Source organism: Phyllobates terribilis, unplaced genomic scaffold (genome assembly GCF_046119375.1).
Source record: "Phyllobates terribilis strain yellow unplaced genomic scaffold, ASM4611937v1 Scaffold_9__5_contigs__length_417890890, whole genome shotgun sequence".
Taxonomy (NCBI): Eukaryota; Metazoa; Chordata; class Amphibia; order Anura; family Dendrobatidae; genus Phyllobates; species Phyllobates terribilis.
Window position 1 is genome coordinate 141,065,155 of NW_027362769.1, and position 20,893 is coordinate 141,086,047.

General features: G+C 45.3%; 1 protein-coding gene across 1 annotated transcript in view; it reads left to right on the forward strand.

Annotated features, from left to right (window-relative positions):
• Positions 1-234: 234 nt before the first annotated feature.
• Positions 235-20,893, forward strand: part of LY75 (lymphocyte antigen 75) — a 100,591-nt gene continuing 79,932 nt past the window's right edge. Inside the window, exons 1-2 of the mRNA XM_073647081.1 lie at positions 235-432; positions 5,768-6,136. Of these exons, the coding sequence (XP_073503182.1) occupies positions 336-432; positions 5,768-6,136 (466 nt within the window). The 5' untranslated portion in view covers positions 235-335. The remainder of the gene's footprint in view (positions 433-5,767; positions 6,137-20,893) is intronic.

Consider the following 20,893-nt stretch of genomic DNA (forward strand, 5'->3'; position numbering starts at 1 on the left):
GAGCTTGTAGCTAGTTTAGCTACTTTTCATTCTAAAGTTCTTATAATAAATGAATCTGATTATTGCAGTATCTATTACTGGTAATAGCTGTATTTCCAGAGAAATAGAAACCGCCTCCAGCCTTGTTAGGAAACGCCCCGGGAGATCCGAGCAGCAAACGAGTCTGAGCGATTCTCATAGTAACTGATGACGCGTTTCTGTAACCAATCAGAAAAATCCCTCTGACTCCCGAGCTGTCAGGGTCGAGTAAGTGGAGCGGGCGGGGACTCGCAGTGGATTTGCAGAGTGCGGGGTGTTGTCTGTTGTTGTGAGCGGTGCGGTCGGGTGGGATTATTATGGGAGCCGGGCGGCTGCCGGTGCTGCTGCGGTGCCTGGTGCTGCTGACAGTGTGGACCCAGCCGGCGTCGGGCTCTGTCGACTCTCTGCACAGAGGTAACATTATACCCACTGCTGGGAACTTGTGTGCTGGGCTCCTTCTTTTCACTTTCTGTTTGCAGGTTGCATTGTCTTCTCCCTTCTGGAAGCTGCATCGTTCCTGTGTAGTTACAGATGTAGCAGAGTGGAGTTTGTCATCTGGCACACCCGACTTATTTTACATGGGATTGCAATCTAATTATATTATTTGTAGAGAGAGTTAGCCCAATGCAGCAGCCCCAGGAAGACCTGACACATTCAGCTCTGCTACATCTCATAGCCAATTTAGGAGAAAAAAGTCTGTATTTTTTATTACATGGATTGGAGATTAAACTCTGGGATGTGAAGGGTTAATGGACTGGTCCAGAAAGTTGTGGTTTATATGTAGCGTCAGTTCCAGTTTTTTTTTTTTTTTTTTTTGCCTTAATAGTTTATATTTTTGTGGTCAACTTTGTGTCGCGCCATTACGACAGCGATGGACATCTTTCTTTCCCCCTGTCTGTTGCCCTCTTCTACCTCGAGACCTTATAGAAGCCGATGTCATACAGCTGAGTCATGCCTCCGACCAAAATAATGCCGCCCAATGGTGAGCGACAGACACACCGCCCCCCTCTGCACTGTGGCGAGGACAATCAGATGCCAAAAGATAGAATTTAGGCTCCGTTCACATTTCCGTTTGGACATTCTGTGGAATAAGTGATGTCAGGGCCCCGATGGATTATTATGGGATCGGCCTCCGTTCTGGGGTATTTTTGTTTGTTTTTTTTAAAATAAAAGAAAAAGTTTTGTTTGCAGGTTTTTGTTTTATTTTAAGTTATAAAAATAAAAACGGATCCCATAATAATGAGCGAGGCCCCTCTGGATCACTTATTATGGGAACAGGCAAACGGAAATGTGAGCAAGGGCCTTTATCAGAAATTCCAGACCATAGGAAGGACTTATATTATATACAGTTGTGCCGTATAAAGTACGGTATGTCATTCCAGCTGTCTGGAATTTCCAATAATCCAGATTGTTTGGATGACTCCACATTCTGTGTTTTATAAATAAAGTAAATATCACTCCAATGGTCCAGAACCTCCGATAATTCAGAACGTGGCAATAACAGATGACTAATAATAATATTATAATGTTATAATATTATTATAATGAATAATATCAGTGACTGTATATAATGTATCTGTTATTGCCGCATTTTGAATTATCAGAGGTTCTGGACCATCGGAGTGATATTTACTTTATTGATAAACACACAATAATGTGCCATCCAAACTATTAGAAATTCCAGACAGTTGGAATGACTTACAGTACTTTATATATAGTGATATGTCATTCCAACTGTCTGGAATTTCTAATAGTTTGGATGGCACATTATTGTGTGTTTATCAATAAAGTAAATATCACTCCGATGGTCCAGAACCTCTGATAATTCAGACCACAGCAATGACATATACATCATATACAGTCGTACTGTACAAAGTAAAGTATCTGTTATTGCAGGGTTCTGAATAATTGGAGGCTCTGAATTATCAGAGTGATATTTACTTTATTTACTTTAATAATCCTGATCGTTTGGATGACACATTATTGTGCGTTTATAAATAAAGTAAATATCACTCCGATAATTCAGAACCTCCGAATTATCAGAGTGATTTATCGGTCTGAATTATCGGAGATTCTGGACCATCGGAGTGATATTTACTCTATTGATAAACACAGAATGTCTCATCCAAAGTTTGGATTCCAAACTGTCCAGATTATTCCAAATTCCGGACAGTTGGAATGACATTTGAACATACACAAGCATATATTCCCAATGGTGAACGCGACTATGATGCCTGGAGTATTTATGTTTCTATATAAGTAAAATCTCTATTTACATCTTACTCACTTATATAGCGCCATTCATTCCACAGCGCTTTACAGACATTATCATCACTGTCCCCATTGGGGCTCACTATCTAGGTTCCCTATCAGTAATGTTTTTGGAGTATGGGACAACATTGGAGGAAACCCATACGAACTCCTTGGAGATGTTGTCCTTGGTGGGAATTGAATCCAGGAGCCCAGCGCTGCAAAGCGACAGTGCTAACCACTGAGCCACCATGCTTCCCTGTGGAGGATACAAATGTTGGTGTACTAAGGTGACGGTGCCCTCAGGGTCAGTTCTGATGTACTCGTTGTATTTGGCACAGACCATGCAGCGGGCTTCTATTGCTAGAAATGTAGTAGATGACATGGCGGACAATTCACTGCCCCCACGACCATGGGAAGCCGTTATATATGGTGGTGTGATCTCTTCTCCCCTTATCACGCAGAAACGCTCACATGCCACCTGTTACATGGTGAAGACACCGGGTTCACACACCCATGCCACCTCCTTACTGGCCAAGGATTCCTGTCCAGACTTGCCTCCTGCTTGCAGGATACATGGAGGAAGCTGTAAATGAAGCGGCGTGCTGCGAACATTCTTTATAAATGTACCGGGCATTATGAAGTGACATATTTACCATTGCTGATCATTGTGGGAGATCATAAACATTCATAACTCTTTCAGGAAAGCATTAGTATTATGTGCGCAAATATCTAACCGCGTAAATAAATCAATAACTACTAAACTGAAGGCGGGAAGCTGACTCCTCCCGCAGACAAAGCAGAAAAAAACTGCAGTGAAAACCTTTATAATTTACTGGAATGGAAAGAAGATAAAAAAATATGTAACATTCCCAACACCTGCATTCTCCCTAAGCAATGCAGAACAATCTTTTTCATTACTCTGAATTGTATCATTCCTCCTTTTTGCAAATGTATGAATAAACTAACAACTGGGTGTTGCTGTTCCCATTGTCATGGGGTTGTGTCCCTACATAGTCTCACTAAAATGGAATAGTGACATGTATTTCCAGGAGGGATAACAGAGGAACAGGGCACAGATAGGACATGGTCAGTATTTTGCATCAGTATGTGTAAGCCCAAATCAGAAGAAAAGTATAATAGAAACACGTCACCACTTCTGCATTTATCACCGACTCCTGGTTTTGGCTTGCAAATACTGATGTAAAATACTGACCGAATGCTGAACATGTGAACGTGGCCATAGGCCAAAAGTGGTTCCAATAAAAATGTATATAGTATCTGCGCTAGTCCTGGTTTGATTGAGGTACTGACAAAAAAGTATTTAAGGAGAGGTAAAGTTTAAAATAAGATATTTTATTGGTTTAATAAATATTTTAAAAGGAGAGTATAAAACCAAGGTTATAGGACAGGGTCCTGAATAAAGTGGAAATAGAAAATTCGGATGGATGTAGAAGTCAATGTTGAGTGGAGATCGCCTAAAAAGAAAGAGGAACGGTATTAGAGAGGTCAAACAGGTCACTCTCTAATACCGTTCCTCTTTCTTTTTAGGCGATCTCCACTCAACATTGACCTCTACATCCATCCGAATTTTCTATTTCCACTTTATTCAGGACCCTGTCCTATAACCTTGGTTTTATACTCTCCTTTTAAAATATTTATTAAACCAATAAAATATCTTATTTTAAACTTTACCTCTCCTTAAATACTTTTTTGTCAGTACCTCAATCAAACCAGGACTAGCGCAGATACTATATACATTTATATTTTATCCTCCCTGCAGCATTTTTGGTTTACTGCCTTTATCCGCAGCAGGCCCTGGATGTAAATCTAATAGCGCCCCCTTATATATCACATTTATACAAAAGTGGTTCCAGAATTTTTATGGAGAGCAGAATTAATTACTAAAACATCATTTCAGGAGAGTGGACCGTTCATCTTCAAAGAGAATTTTTAATAATGGGTTATCCATGTAATTTAATATTCAAGACATTTTCATTTAAAATGAACAACCTCGGCGATCATTTGTTTACATGCATTGACTAAAGGGGTTGTCCAAGCTCAGAGCTCAAGTCTACAGTCACTCTGTGACCGCAGACTTGTGAATTCTCACACTGCGCTGTCAGGATTCTCCAGTTCCGGGAGTGGGCGTTCATCTGACTGCCAGAATGTGATTTCCATACTTCCGGCCACATTCCAACTAGACGTGTCCAGCCTCTCTCAATTCACTTGTATTGAGCGAAGCCCTGCACGTCTAGTCGGCATGAGACCGCATGTATGGAAATCACACATTGTGGCCACACGCCTGCCAGCTCCCAGCACTGGAGAATCCTGACAGTGTGCAGTATGAGTATTCACAATTCTGCAGTTGAACCCCAAGCCTGGACAACCTCTTTAAGAATGGAAAAAAACATCCAAACCTCTCTGCACGACCTTTCATACCATCAATTTATTTTATTTTAATACTTTTCTTGAACTTTGATTAGACTGTAGTAAAACTTTTTTATTTTCGTTGCTGTAACTTTACCTGTACTTTGACCTTAAAGGAAAATTCCAATCAATCCAGGTATGTCTCAGTTCAGCCATGAGAAAGTTAAAGGGATTAGAAAAGTAGGGCTGCTTTTCTTTCAGAAACAACACCACGTGGATTTTGGAAGAAAGCAGCCATGTTTTGTTTTTTTTAATTCTGCACAGCGTGTCCATGTATTATTTTAAGGGCGATTTAAAGGGGTTTTCCAATATTTTCTGAAACTCGTCAACGAGAGTCTGTACTTACTTTCTGCAGCTATGGAGTGATGTCCATTCTTGTGTGGTCACTGCGGCCAATCACTGACCTGAGCCGACATGCAGACTTGTTTGGTTTGTGACATTGTGGGAAAAACATCATCACTCCCAAGAAATAAGAGTTTCTTTCCAGAGAATCAGAACTGGAGCCAGCATAGAATTAAAGTGGGTCTGTCATCAGGTTTCACAATATAAACTGCATACATTATTAAATAGATATCTTAGCCTTGATCAGGCTGGTGTACTTACTATGAAAATTGTCTGTAAAATTCTATTGAAAAGTTTTCCCATCAGATATTAAAACAAGCTTGGCTTATGAAATGCCGATTATAATACCAAATTTATTTAACCATTCCCAAATGGATTTTCATAGTAAGTACAACAGTGTTGTCAGGTCTAAGGGATCAATTTATTAATGTATGCCGTTTGTATTGTGAAATCTGGGGAAAGGTCTGCTTTAAACAAGTGAGTTTAGGTTACTTCTTTATATAATTCTTCTTTGCAGGAAATGTTCTTAAAAATTACTGGAACATTCTTGTAAGATGACTTAAGCTTTACAAAAAGGCTCTAGGTTCCCCATATTAAACTTCAAAATGTCGAAGTGCTGGATGAGCATCCTTTGCATTAAAAAAAAAAAAGAGTTAACAATGACTTTATTCAGATTTTCTGTATCCTTGTATGTAACTTTGCGTTGAATATATATTTTTCTCTGCAGAACACACATTTGAGATCTTCCACGTTCAGTCCGGTAAGTGCCTTACAGCGGAGAATGATCGGCTATCAGTCGGAAGTTGCTCAAAGTCCAATATTTCGGTCTGGACATGGGGCTCCTCTCATCGCCTCTTCAGCGTGGGAACTCAAAAGTGCCTTGGAGTTGACATTTCTAAACCTCAGGAACCCTTGAAATTGGCTCCTTGTGACTCCACGCTAATGTTATGGTGGCGTTGTGAAGGTCGTGGTCTGTCTGGTGCCTCTGGATACGGACTAAGTGTAAAGAATGGAAATGTAACGGCAGAAATGAAGAGCAAAGATGAGTGGACACAGAATGGAAAGTCCGAGGCGATATGTGATATCCCATATCATGGTATGTGGTGGTGTTTAATGGCTTTTATTGCCAATTCTGTAAAATTCCTTTAATCTGGTTTCACTTAGATAAATGAGTTTGTATAAGATTACAAAAGCTCTCTTCCAGAAACAGCGCCACACCTGTCCACAGGTTGTGTCCTGTATTGCAGCTCAGCTCTGTCATAGATAATGGGGTGGATCTGCAATACCATACACAACCCGTGGACAAGGGGTGGAACTGTTTGGAGCTGATCGCTGGGAATCCCATCAGTCCAGGCCGTCCTATAGAGAATAAGTGGAGGAGTGCTGCACATGATTGACATGAACTCTAGCTGAATTCCATTCTCAGGATTGTGGGGGTCACAACAACTATGAAGTTAGGGGATAATTTCCAAACTTGGTTCATCCTTTTAATTGTTGTTTATGAAACCTTAAACAGTCTAAGGCTATGTGCCCACGATGCAGAAATGAAGCGGAAAATTTCCGATTCATCTCTCCATGTCCTTGTCCGGAAAAATGCGTGCGGAATTTGACCCGCGTCTTTTGAAGCGTTTTGCACATGCGGAATTGTCTTTCGTTTTCTAATGCATTGAGAAGGCAATTCCGCATGCGTAATCGCACAAATAATGGACATGCTGCGGATTTTTCCGCACATCAAAAACGCTGCGGAAAAATCCGCCGCATGGGCATTGAAATTGCGGATTGACATTGGGGAACATGGGGGGAGGATTACCTAGCGTTTTACCCTGCGAAAATTCCGCAGCAAAAACGCTTGAAAAACGCATCGTGGGCACGGACCCTGAGACCAGAAAATGTGTTTAAAGTAGTTTTAAGAAAAAAAAAGGAATTTCTTCCCTATCCAATTTGAACTTTTTTTTTTTTGGATTGTAGCCATTTTTTCTGACTAATTTATTTAAGGGTTTTGCAGCATTTTTACTCTACTTTTTTTTTTTAATAGAGCTTGCCAATTTTATTTTTTTGCTCTGCTCGACAATGCATGCATGGTTTTCATTATCTAGATGTTTTTTCCGCCAATTCATCATTTGCAACTTTTTGAAATGTTGCAAAATTTATGCTCAATTGTCAGATTTTACAGCTTATTATTAAAAAATACAATTAGCATTAGCTTGGCTTTTTTTTTAATTTATTTTTTTTACTGTAATTAAATTATTGCTTTAAGGCTGTGTGCCCACGTAGCATTTTTCAAGCGTATATGCTGCGGAATTTCCGCAGCGTAAACGCTTGAAAAACGCATGTATATCCGCACCCCATGGTCCCCAAGGGGATTCCGCAAGTTCTATGCACATGCTGCGGATTTTTCCGCAGCGTTTATGCCGCGTTCAAAAATCCGCAGCATGTCATTTAATTTTGCGTTTCCGCAAGCGGAATTGCCTTAGTCCAATGCATAAAAAACGCAAGGCAATTCCGCATGTGGAAAACGCGTGATAAACGCGCGAAAAATGCGCGATAAACGCGTGCGGAATTCCGCATGCGTTTTTCCGGGAGAGGACTTGCATTTATGCAGCAGAAATTTTCTGCTTCATAAATGCAACGTGGGCACATAGCCTAAAGGGGTTTTCCAGGGTCTATATATTGGTGACCTCTCCTAAGGTTAGACACATACTGTACCATTTTAACATATTTATGTTTTTTTCCATTATTTTTCTAGTTTGTTCTCTTGGCTGTAGACTCAGGCGCATACACAGCCCCTTCTTTTGTTTCTTATCACACGGCTTCTGAACCAGTCTGCAAGGCCACATGATACAATACAATGTAACCGGCTTTGTTCTGTGCAACTACAGACCATTCCACATCTAATCTTGTTTCAGAATCGCAGCACATTGTCTCCTTTTGCTTTTATTTTTATTCTGTATCTGAACAGGAAAACAAAATTAACTTTTGAAACCCACAAATAACATAAACCAGAGATTTCTCAATTTATTCCATGCTTTTACCTCTTGGGCCAATATCCATGATTCCTGAAGCCACAAACCCAATGCTTACTAGTAGAGATGAGCGTTGTTCTACTCGAACTGTTCGCCAATCTCAAATTCGAGCTGTTTTGGGCGGTGTTCGAGCCGTTCGGCGAACACGAACAATTTGAGAAAAATTCGGCTGTTCGAGGTTATGTTCGATAACTGTTCGTGCACCAAAATCATAACTGGATTTTTTCTCAGTAATGATGAAAATTAATGTTAATACGCAGTTTGAGTGTACAGCGGGGTGGGGGGAGGGGCAGGGGATGGATCTCTGCAGGAACAATGAAGATCTCCATTTTTTTTTCTCTTTCCCGCATTTGCAGTGGGGAGGTGCAATCTGTCAGCCTATCAGCAGCGTACACACGGAGCGAAGTGCTTTTTTTCACACAAGCAAGGGCATGTGTCATTGGCTGTGTATGTCACATGTCCTTGCCCTATAAGACCAAGCCATTTTCCCCGTCGCCACCATTTTCTCACTGCTGCAGCTGCGTGTTAGACGGCACCGCTGTTGCTGTGTGCGCTATACCTTGTTAATTTCAAGCCAATTTTCGCACAAATCTACAGATAGCTTGGGAGTAGGGATAGTTGTGATTGCAGTCCTTTTAAGGACTAGGTTACAGCATTTCCTACGACTTTTATCAGGCAGGTCTGTGCTCTTAAATAGATAGATTGTGGGAGTAAAGACTAATTGTAATTGGAATCCTTTTCAGGACTAGGTTACATCAGTTCCTATCAGTTTTTGCCAGGCAGGTCTGTGCCAGTGCTGTGCAAGTTTTTTTCACAGCATTTGGCTGAATCTAGCAAAGCTAATCCTTTTTGGCCTATTGCAGAGTGTGTTAGTCAGTGGAGTAGCCTATCTGTGTTGCAAGATATACCACCTGTGTATAGAATACCAATTTTTTTACTGCACCTAGTGAAGTAAAATCTTTTGGGCATAGCATCATTCTATTAGTCCATCTATACTGACCTCCATCAGGTTGCAAACTGAATATAATTTTTTTCTGCATCTAGCTCTGAAAAAATATTTGGGCTTCTAGCAGTGTGTGGGACTTGGTCTATTAGTCCATCTATACTGACCTCCATCAGGTTGCAAACTGAATATAATTTTTTTCTGCATCTAGCTCTGAAAAAATATTTGGCCTTCTAGCAGTGTGTGGGACTTGTTCTATTAGTCCATCTATACTGACCTCCATCAGGTTGCAAACTGAATATAATTTTTTTCTGCATCTAGCTCTGAAAAAATATTGGGCTTCTAGCTGTGTGTGGGACTTGTTCTATTAATCCATCTATACAGACCTCCATCAGGTTGCAAACTGAATATATTTTTTTCTGCATCTACCTCTGAAAAAATATTGGCCTTCTAGCAGTGTGTGGGACTTGTTCTATTAGTCCATCTATACTGACCTCCATCAGGTTGCAAACTGAATATATTTTTTTCTGCATCTAGCTCTGAAAAAATATTTGGGCTTCTAGCTGTGTGTGGGACTTGTTGTATTAGTCCATCTATACTGACCTCCATCAGGTTGCAAACTGAATATAATTTTTTTCTGCATCTACCTCTGAAAAAATATTTGGGCTTCTAGCTGTGTGTGGGACTTGTTGTATTAGTCCATCTATACTGACCTCCATCAGGTTGCAAACTGAATATAATTTTTTTCTGCATCTAACGCTGAAAAAATATTTGGCCTTCTAGCAGTGTGTGGGTCTCATTGTATTAGGCCATCTATACCAAGCTCCACCAGCTTTTCAATTAATAATAATTTTTCGCTGCATCTAGCCCTGAAAATAATTTTTCTTCCCAATAGTGGTAGCAATAGAAATATGGGGCGCGCTCCTGGCTTACAAAAATATACGCTTCATAACAAAAAACACCAGCTTAGCGCACTGCATTAATAAGATGGCATCATCGTCTCTCCCAGTGCTAGGCCTACTACGCCGGCTAGCATTCCTGTGCCTAAAACACAATGTATGGGTCCGCGCTAGCCACTATGCTGAGGGGTCTAAAGCTGCTGCTAACGCTTTATAACAATTCAATTGGCAGATTTTCACAGAGCTCCTCCCCAACGCCCACCCATCGGGACAACAGTTGCCCACCTTCCCTATGGGATCTAGTGGCGAATAGTTGATGCCATTAATCAGAGCGTCAGTTGCCCCGTCGACGTGGCAAGCATACGGTAAGGCATGGGAAGAGTGGACACGACTAGTAGCAGGCAGACGGGTTGACCAATGTGAACAAGCCAGATCACAAGTCACCATAGAATTTCTCCACCAGCTAATGATGAGGGGCATATCAGGGGCGTCAGCGCAGCGGTGTCTGACCGGAGTAGCATTTCACTTCCAACTACTGAATTGGAGAGATGTGACAAAGAGATTCATCATCAGACAATCCATAAAAGGGTGGAAAAGGGGTCAGCCAAGTCAGGAGTGTAGACGTCCCGTCCTGTGTCACTAAAACTGATTTCTCACATCATATCCCTAACACCATTAACATCACACTCACAATTTGAAGCAACACTACTGTCTACTGCATTTGTGATCGCCTTCTTCGGGGCGCTATGCATAAGCGAATTAGTCCCTCAATCCAAAATTAGCACCAGTGGAGGCTTATTACACCAGGACGTAGTCATAGGCAATAATGCAATACGTCTACGCATACACAAATCGAAAATGGTTCCAGCGGGCAGGGGCATTTGGGTACTTCTACAACCCACAAACGGTACACTGAGTCGGGTAACAATAGTAAAACCATATCTAACCATCAGATCGCAAAGTAATTTGTTCCTATCACACATTGATGGGACGCCATTATCAAGATACCAGTTCCAAGCTATATTTAATAAATGCATAACATCGGCAGGGAACCACCCCAAAGATTACGGGACACACTCATTCCGCATAGGCGCGGCCTCAGAAGCAGCAAGAGCAGGACTGTCAGAAACGGAAGTTCAGAGGATAGAGAGATGGTGATCCACGTGTTTGGCAAGATACATAAGACCGGACTTGTTATCCTAACGTGGTTTGTTTCTTTTACAGGTGACGCTAAGCCAACAGTGTGGGTGATAGGCCACTCGTATATATATTGGGCAGATTAAAGGGCGAAAGTCCGCCCAGGCGGGAGGAAATTAGAGTTTCATAACACATATTTCAACTGGAGAGGTATTAGAGGCCTGCTATGGCCACAGGCAATAATGAAACTAGACACTGAGCGCTTCAGAGAATTTTTCACAAAACTAGCTATAGTATGGTCAGAGATTGTGCCGATAGCGGTATGGCAAGGTGCACGAGACATCACGGCCATCGAACGGACAAGGCGGGTAATAAATATTCGGATGGCAAAATTTAGAAGAGACCGAGGCGGTGTAGTGGTACGACACCGACAACTGGAAGGAGATAAAGCAGGCCTCATACGGCCCGACGGTGTTCACTTAATGGATATTGGACTGGACATATTCCTGTCAGGACTCCAGGACGGAGTGGAACAAGCGTTAAGAGTGATGGGTGGGGGTCAGAGTCCTGCATACGAGTACGCAGGATCCTCCGTGGCCTGGAAATAGAAAGGACATGTTGGAGAGTTACACTTGTTGGCCAAGTTGCCGGAGTGGAGACCCAGGGCATGCTGCAACAAGCTGAATTATTTTAGAAATAAAATGTCTTTCTAATGGAATGAGTATAAAGAGTTAATAATGCTGTGACCGATCCTCACCCATCCAGTTGTAAGAGTTACATTATTGTATTGTCAAGGAAAGGGGGGCGGTAGGGGGGCTGAGCGTCTGGGTTTGGTTGGGGGTCCCCACAGTCTGCCTAGGCTAGATGCATTTAAAAATTCTTATTAGATACACAGGCGGTGCAGCTTGCTTCGCAGCTGGGCTACTACGCCCAAAGTATTGCCTAGGCTAGATGCAGTTAAAAATTCTACGCTGACTAGCAGACACTGAAGATTTGGAGCAGACCTCTGAGTAAACAGCTCTTCAGACTCAATCATCTGTGTTACCCCAAGCCATAGTGTATGTAGTTTCTTACAGTTAAAAGGGGGAAGGGAGCGACCCAACCCACCTGGAATTGACGATGCCAACGTCACGTAAGACACAGCAAGGGGACTCCAAAAAGAGTTTCCATTTTTTCCCAAAATTGTGGCACAGACACCACTTAACCTTAGAACGCATACCTGTGGCCTCGCAGGCCCGCCCTGTTAATTGTTTTCTATTTTCTGCAAGATTACTTTAGTTAGAATTTTGAAACTCTAGGTATTCTTCATGTATATAGTTGTTTGTCATTTGAGTTTGAGTTATTCAATGTTATTTGCACACGGGCCTAAAAGGCCCCAGGTATATGAAAGTGTAGATTTTTATGGTCATGCGTTCTAGGGTTAAGTGGCATCAATTGCCCCACAGTTGCTTAAAACGGTTGGTGAGGTGATATTACCAAATCCTCAAGCTTTTAGCCTCCCAAGGATAACACAGGATTAGAAAAGTCCTTGCGAATCCATGATTTGTTCATCTTTATGAACGTGAGTCTGTCTACATTCTCAGTGGACAGCCGCGTGCGCTTATCTGTCAGCACACCATCAGCAGCGCTGAACACACGTTCAGAGAGAACACTGGCTGCAGGGCATGACAAGATCTCCAAGGCGTGAGTGGCGAGCTCCGGCCATTTTTCCAGATTGGAATACCAAAATGAGCAAGGGTCCAGTGACACAGTCATGGCTTCGATGTTCACTTGGAGATACTCCTGCACCATCCTCTCTAGGCATTGACTATGTGTCAGACTTCTTGTCTCCTGTGGCCTTGCAAAGGATGGTCTAAAAAAGTGGTGAAACGATTTCACAAAATTGCTGTTACCAGCAGATACTGTGTTACTGTTACGGTTTAAGTGATGAAGACTCGACAGTCCCGCGGTTGGCAAGATAGAACTGTGAGATTCACTTCGTGCACCACTGGTGTTTTGTGGAAAAGCACATGTAAGATTCTGCAACAGCGTCTGCAGATACTCCTGCATGCGTCAATCCCTTTTTATGGCAGGAATTATTTCGGCAAATTTACTTTTGTACCGGGGATCTAAGAGTGTGGCAACCCAGTAGTCGAGATTACTTCGAATTCTGCAATCTGAGGGTCATGTTGCAGGTAGTGCAGCAAGAAGGCACTCATGTGTCTTGCGCATCCAGGAGGACCAAGTCCTTGTTGTGTTGGTAGCGAGGTAAGAATCATGCTTCTTTCCTCTGCCCTCTCCCCCCAACCTCGCACAACAGAAATGTGATCAAGGTCTTCCATGCCCATCGCCAGTTCATCCTCCACTTCTTCCTCGGCTCCTGCACCTTCCTCAACAGTTTGGCTGCTACCATGCGCCCTGTTTAATCCCTCTCCCCCACCCTCCCATGCCTGCCTCCTTGGTGCTGCCAACCGTCTGGACCTTGGAGATGTTATCCCTTCCGCATACGACTCCTCCTCTACTTCCTCCACCTCCTCTTGTCCGACCACCTGACTCTGAATTCTGTTTAATGTGTGCTCCAGCATGTAAATCACCGGAATAGTTATGCTGATAATGGCATCGTCGTCAGCACTAAACATCTTCGTCGCCATTTCAAAACTGTGCAGAAAGGTGTGTGGCGCCCCTGAGGGTGCAGTCACCACAGAGTTACTGCATCTCACCCAGAGGTGTGGTATCTCACCCTCAGGTAAGGAAGGCGTATGGCTCGGGACCCTAACACCTGCATCCAACACATACCCGCAGTGGGGTTAGGGCGAGATTGCTCCTAAGGGAGAGCACAGTCCCAGGTCCCTAGCTGGTGGGAGGATCCTATGTAGTGGGTGCTTAGGGGAGCAGCTTAGGGGAGCACATGACAGGGAGAGTATAAATAGGAAGCCATCTTAGAAAGAGCAAGCCAGTCAGAGGAGGAAAAGTGACAGGAGCAGAGGCTCGGCATGAGCTCTGCTCCGGAGGCGGGCCTAGCCTGGGAGGCCCAGGACTGAAGGAGAGAATAGAGGAGTGGGAGCAGGAAGGCTCCAGGAACCGAAGGGACCCTAGGGCTACGGGCCGTGCAGAAGGCCACCTGTACTCCCGCTGCTACCAGGAGGTAGAGGGGTCAGGCCAGATAAGGGGAACCGGTCCCTCAACTAGAGGAGAAACAGCAAGGCTCAACTAGAAACCGGAGGCTGCAGCATTTCATGTACTGCAGGCAAAAGTCCACACCAGTCTCACTAAGAAGGTAGCCACATAGGACCCAGGGGACGGAACACAAGTCGCCCGCCAAGGCCCGAGGATACCGGATAGAAGTGTCACTGGGTGTGAGGTGCAGGGAGAAGGCCAGAGAAAGGACACACAGAAGGGGGTCCTGCTAAGTACTCCGGAGCTATCTGGGGGTGGACTGAGCCCCTCACTGAGTACGCACAGCACGACGGGTGAGATAGCTCTGGTACCTGTAATCTGTACTGCAACAACTGTGAGTAAAGATCTTGGGACTGCATCACACGGACTCTGTGTTCATTACTGACTCCCTGCACTACAACCACCATCATCCACCCACACTGCCCTGAAGCTACACTCTTCCTGTGGTGAGTAATAATACCATTGCAGCAAAACCACCAGCTTCAGAGGACTGTTCCGCAGCGGCGGCCCCTTTGGCCGCACTCCACAGGTGGCGTAGTCGGACATTATAAAATCCATATATACAAATTACCGTTGGATTGACCGCCCTGGGTCACGGACCGGGTCACCGCCACAGTGACTACAACCCCCAGCGTCTACCGGCCCGGCTCCGGGTACTCCACGGCCCAGGGGGCGCGTCAACTTCATAGGTCCCTGATCTGAGACCACTCCTGCTGTGTGATTTGCCCCACCTCTGGATCTCGTTGGCCCAGGCTATACGGCCACAGTCGCTGCAACATGTGCAGAGTTGAATTCCACCGTGTCGGCACATCGCATTTCAGCCGGTGAACTGGCAGGCCCAACGACTTCTGTAGAGATGTAAGTCGTTGAGCTGCGGGATGCGAACGGCGGAAGTGAGCACACAGCGACCGTGCCCTCTGCAGAAGGCCATCTAGTCCGGGATAGTGGGCTAAAAATTTATGGACTACCAGGTTCAACACGTGAGCCATACAAGGCACGTGTGTAACATTGCCCCGGCGAAGGGCCGCACCCAGGTTTGCAGCATTGTCGCACACGGCCTTCCCTGGTTGCAGGTCCAGTGGAGACAACCATTCATGAAACTGGGTCTCCAGAGCTGACCACAAGTCCTCAGCTGTGTGACTCACATTTCCCAGACACTTCAAAGTAAACACTGATGCCGTTGAGCCCTGCTGCCAGCATAGTAAGGAGGTGCGCAGTTAGAAAGCAGGTGGCATTACCAGACAGGCTTTGGGTGCAGGTGGAGGACCGAGAGGAGGTTGAGGAGGCAGAAGCAGTGGAGGAACTTCTAGATAAAGAGGATTGACGTACAACTCGTGGGGACGGCAAGACTTGGACAGCAGCCCCTTGTCCTGCTGTCACCATAGTTACCCAGTGCCCTGTCAGCGACATGTAACGCCCCTGTCCATGCCTACTCGTTCAAGTGTCTGTGGTGAAATGCACCCTGTCACACACAGAGTTTCTCAAAGAAGCGGTGATGTTGTGTGCGACATGCTGGTGGAGCGCAGGCACACCTTTCTTTGAGAAGTAGTGCCGACTGGGCATCTGGTACTGGGGCACTGCGACGGACATAAGGTCTCAAAAATCCACTGTGTCCTCCAGGCGGAAAGGTAGCATTTCTGTAGCCAACAGCTTGCAGATGGTGAAATTCAACCTCTTAGCTTTCTCATGGCTAGGAGGAAATGGTCTTTTACTTGTCCACATCTGAGGGACCGAGGGCTGGCTGTTGTGCTTTGACGGGGTTGAGTAGGGTGTCCCTGGCAAACTGCCGGTCTTTGAGGAAGATGCAGGCGGACATGTTAGGTTGCCTTGATCCAAAGGTGGTGCTCTTGATGTCAGAGAGCTCTCAACACCAGCAGGTGTTTCCACTTCCCAATGAACTGACGACCTGCCAATCACACTGGCTGTTGCAGGTAAAGAGGTGGCAGGTCTGCGTCCAAAAACATGTGTGACTGCTGTCCCCCCAGTCACAGAGGATGAAGAGGCCGCGGATGCACAAGATGGGGCAGACGGTGGTTGGCCCAGCCTGCTAGGCCGCATTGTAGCACAGTGAGCTTCCCACTGCAACTTATGCTTCATATCCATGTGACGGTACATGCATGAAGTACTCAAACTATGGATTTTTTGGCCTCTACTTAGCTTTTGGTGACAAATATTACAGATAACACGAGTTGGGTCATCCTTATCGATCTGAATAAATGCCCAGGCTATGCAAGGCTTAGAGCCCATGCAACCTGAAGAGCCACTACGACTTGTGGTCAGAGGCGGAGTTGTGGTTGAGGATGCAGTTGTTGACGTGCTTCCAGTACTCCGTCTCTGTCCAGGAAGGCGCAACCTAACCTCGTCGTCAATAGCATCTGTGACGCCCCGCTGCGCTTGGTATCACAGATCCTAGAAGAGTGTATTGATGGAATCCTCCACAAGAGGCCCCCATAAACATTCACACATCTCCACCTTCCACCTCAGACCAGCAGAGGGAGCCCGTTAGGGATATAAATAGGGAAGGTGGAGCTAGGCAGTTCAGTTCCTCTGAAGAGTTCCTGCAGTAGAGAAGCCTAAGAGAGGTCAGTCTGCAGTGGAGCTCAGTCTAGTCTAGAGAACTCAGTTAATAGTTCAGCAGTGGAGCACGAGGCTCCTGCTAGCTAGATTCAGGGAGCCCAGATAGAGCTTAAGGTGTGCCGGCGTCATAAGATCGGTGAAGCGCGGCAAGCTGCCGTTAGTGTGTATAGCCTATTGAGGGCCCGAGTAGGCCGAAGGCGAGTGGCGAGTTAGTACATAAGGGGCAGAGGAGCTTAACCAGCTCACCCCGAAGCATTTACCGGACACCGGATCCGAGCTTACCGGGATCTCTATGACCCAGTAAGGCATAACCGGAATCCCTGGAGAACTACAAGTCCCAGGATCGCTAAGGTGCTGATACGTAACAGAGCCAGGAGACGCTTAGGCCCCGCATACTGGGAGCGTGAACTTCAAGAGAAGGCCCTACCACAAGGTCAGCCAGCGCAGGACAGAGACAAAGTTAGGCCTAGCTCCAGGCAGGTCAGAAACTTACTGCGCAGAGGCAAGAAACAGGAGGCCCTACACCCGCTCATTGGGGAGGATCCTGATATGCACCCTTCACCCTACAGTGCTCCAGGATGTGCCTGAATTTCCTCCAGTAAAAGGTACTGAAGTGACTACCGTGTCCGTTTCCGTTCTTGCTCTGACCCAGCTGGGTCTCGCCTGTCCTGCATTCCCCCTGCATACGCTGCCCTGAGACCTAGCTCCACCTGTGGGGAGCTATACCATCGAGCTGCCTTATCACGGGCCTCAGTGGACTGCTGCAGCGCTGGTGCTTCTCACCAGATACCACAGGTGGTGTCACAAACTCTTATAAAATTAACAATTATCCACCCTTTTAAAGAGTGACCCCAGGGTACGGGCCAGGGAGCCGACCACCGCGACATCCCAAAGGCCAGGCAAAGGCCCGGGTGACCTCATCGACTGGCTGACTGTGGGTTGACAGTAAGTGGGATCTCCAACCTCGTCATTATCACCCTGTGTGTTATCACACCCGTCGTCCTCAAAGCCAACCTCTTCCTGCCCTGACCGAAAAGTCAAGTTGTCGCTCCAATCAGGTATTTGAGTCTCATCATCGTCTTCATCATTGTCTCCACCAACAGGAGTTACAGTTTGGGAACGAGGGTCTACATTATGCTCAGAACCTTCTTCATCTGGTCCTGGATCCGACTTATAAAGATTCTGGGCATCAGTGCAGATCATTTCCTCGTCTGGATTAACAGAAGCTCTGGAGCAGACCTCCGTTTCCCAGGCTATAGTATGAGTAAACAGCTGTGCAGACTCAACCATCTGTGTTACCCCATACTCAGACGGGCAGCTGGAGACTTGGGAGCTGTGAGGAAGCAAGTGCGATTGGGGTGACACCTCTGAGGACTGGAGTATTTGTGATGTTGAAGTTGAGGTGGAGGAGAGCCCACTTGAAGGAGCACTTGATATCCGCTGAAGCACCTGCTGTTTTTGTGCCTCATCTGGAATTTGTAGCGATGGGCGTGTCTGTAACAAAGGGATCGTATCACATTGTCCACGAAAAGAAGTAGACATCTTAGTTTGGCTGGAAGATGGTCTTTCTTCTGCAGATGTTACTCCCCCCCCCCCCCCCCCACCCCCCCACCGCGGGGGGCTCGACCCACCAGCGGACAGGCACCAGTATTAGGAGAGGGGGGCTGGCCGTCAGGGTCCACCGCGGCTCTGGCACAAACCCGGCGACACGGAGGTGGCACGGGCAGGAACGGACTGGCCGTGTCGGCTTCTCACTTTTTGGATTTTAGAAGGGCATGACATGCCTATATCTGTGTCTCCCCCTCCTTTTACTCCTCCACCTCTTTTATTTTCGCATGACTATATGTACTTGTCACTTTTCCATGTGTTAGTTATGTCTTCTGAGCAGTTTGTCAGCTTTTGGACACCTTTGAAGGTGTTTTCTATGTGTTTCTATGTGTTTTTGTTTGCCTGCCATTGGTTTTAACGGTGTTCGAAGGTGTTCGACGAACAGTTCGGCGAACACACGGGTGTTCGACGAACCGAACCGATCTCGAACACTACGGGGGTGGCTCAACACTACTTACTAGTTCCTTAAAGACTCTGTACAAGATGTTTGCATTATCTCCTACCAGTTTGTTGCTGCAGCTTGTTAGGCCTAGTGCCCACGATGCAGAAATGCTGCATATTTTTTTACGCTTCTCCCTGGCAGGAAAAACGCATGCATTTTTTACATGCTTTTTTCCCGCCAGGTAGAAGCGTTTGTCAAGCGTTCTTCACATGCATTTCCGCATGCGGGTTATCAAGCGCTTTTCCAGGCGATTTTAGCATCACTTGGAAAAGTGCTTGACAACTTGTTCACACAATATAAATCCATGCAACCGGCATGGATTTATAGTAGTGTGACCAAGTTAGTTAAAAAAGAAGAAGAATGGTAAAAAATTAAGATTATACTCACCTTCCGTTGTCCTCCCGGTGTTCTCTCTGCCGCGTCCGGTGTGTTGGGCGGCTCGCGCTGTTGTGAAGGACCTGCGGTGACGTCATTGAGTCATGTGATGGGTCACATGACTCAGTGACGTCATGGCAGGTCCTTCATAACAGCGCGAGCAATGCAAGAGACCGGACGGAGCGGACAAAACACCAGGAGGACATCGGAAGGTGAGTATAATCTTTATTTTTTATTTTAAATTCTTTTTTTTACAGTTTCTATGGTACCCAGGTCTGGATGAGAGTCTCCTCTCCTCCAGACTTGGGTACCATCCGCACATTGAAACGCATAATATCCGTGTGTACAAATGTACTGACACAGATATTATGCGTTTCAATGCAAGTCAATGGCGGCGATTACGCTGCATGTCCACAAAATTAATGGACATGCTGCGGATTTTTGAGCGCAGCATAAGGCTGTGTGCCCACTATGCTTTTTCCAAGCTTTTATGCTGTGGAATTTACGCAGCGTAAACGCTTGGTAATCCGCCCCCCATGGTCGTCAATGACAAGCCTTAGTCTTTCACCAGTGGTGTAACTTGAAGCTTGTGGGCCCCAATGCAAAATCTATCACAGGTCTTTAAGAATAATAGTCTTTTCATATGGGCCAAAGGGAAATTTTGGGCTCCTTAGGCTCCAGGCACCGGGATGCGATTTGCAACCCCCGCACCCATTATAGTTACGCCCCCTGTCTTTCACGTAGCGAGCTGCTCTGCAAATTCATCAAAGCTCTTACTTTTCGGGTTTCTCCATCCCTTTTCTAAGTGAGGACACTTGGGCTGTAGAGAGGGAGGAAAGCATACAATCCTTTGAGTTGTAAAATTATTCCAGGAATGAAGCTATGCTGATACATAAGAGCTAGTGAAGACAGCAGCATTCTATTCTTATAAATAAGAGAATATGAAGGCAGCACTGAATGGCGACATTGAAATAAAAAATTTCAAATCAGAGCGGAGCCAGGGGGCTGGAAGCATTCATATTATTACAGAGGACAGCTCATTCAGACTGTAAATAGGGAAGGAAAGCACACAATCCTTCATGATCTGTGGAAGGTAAAATCACTCCAGGAATGAAGCTATGATGATACATGAGAGCCAGTAAAGGCAGCAGCATTCGGCCTGATCAAAAATGGACAATATCTTGATGGGATAAGCCCCATATGAAACAATTCTAAAATCATACGAATGACAGCACAGAAGGAAAAAAATAAACCTTAAGCCAAAATCTTCTCAAACTTTCACCTGATCCTGATCTAACTTATGTTGCTATATGGAACATTTAAAGGGTTTATCTCCGTTTCAATATTCGTGAGCGTGCTCCTCTGCCTTTCAGCTTCCTGCTTACTAGGGGGCAGTGCGCTCCTGAAGATTGACAGTTTGGACCAGCGACATGGTTGTGTTACTGGTCCGAACTGTGCGCTGTTCCATGCTGCTAACAGAGGAGCACAGGGACACTGAAGCAGACTACACATTGCTGCCCGGACTTACAGCGTGTCATTGCACAGTATCAGTGTTTCTGGTACTGTTACATTCATTCCTTTTTCTGGCAGTCGTCTCTTGTTTGCAGTGCGATTTATTGCATGCACCCTATTTCTATAGTCGGGTTATTAGACGTCTGTGTACATGTGGGTGAGCTTTATGGGTAGGTGATCT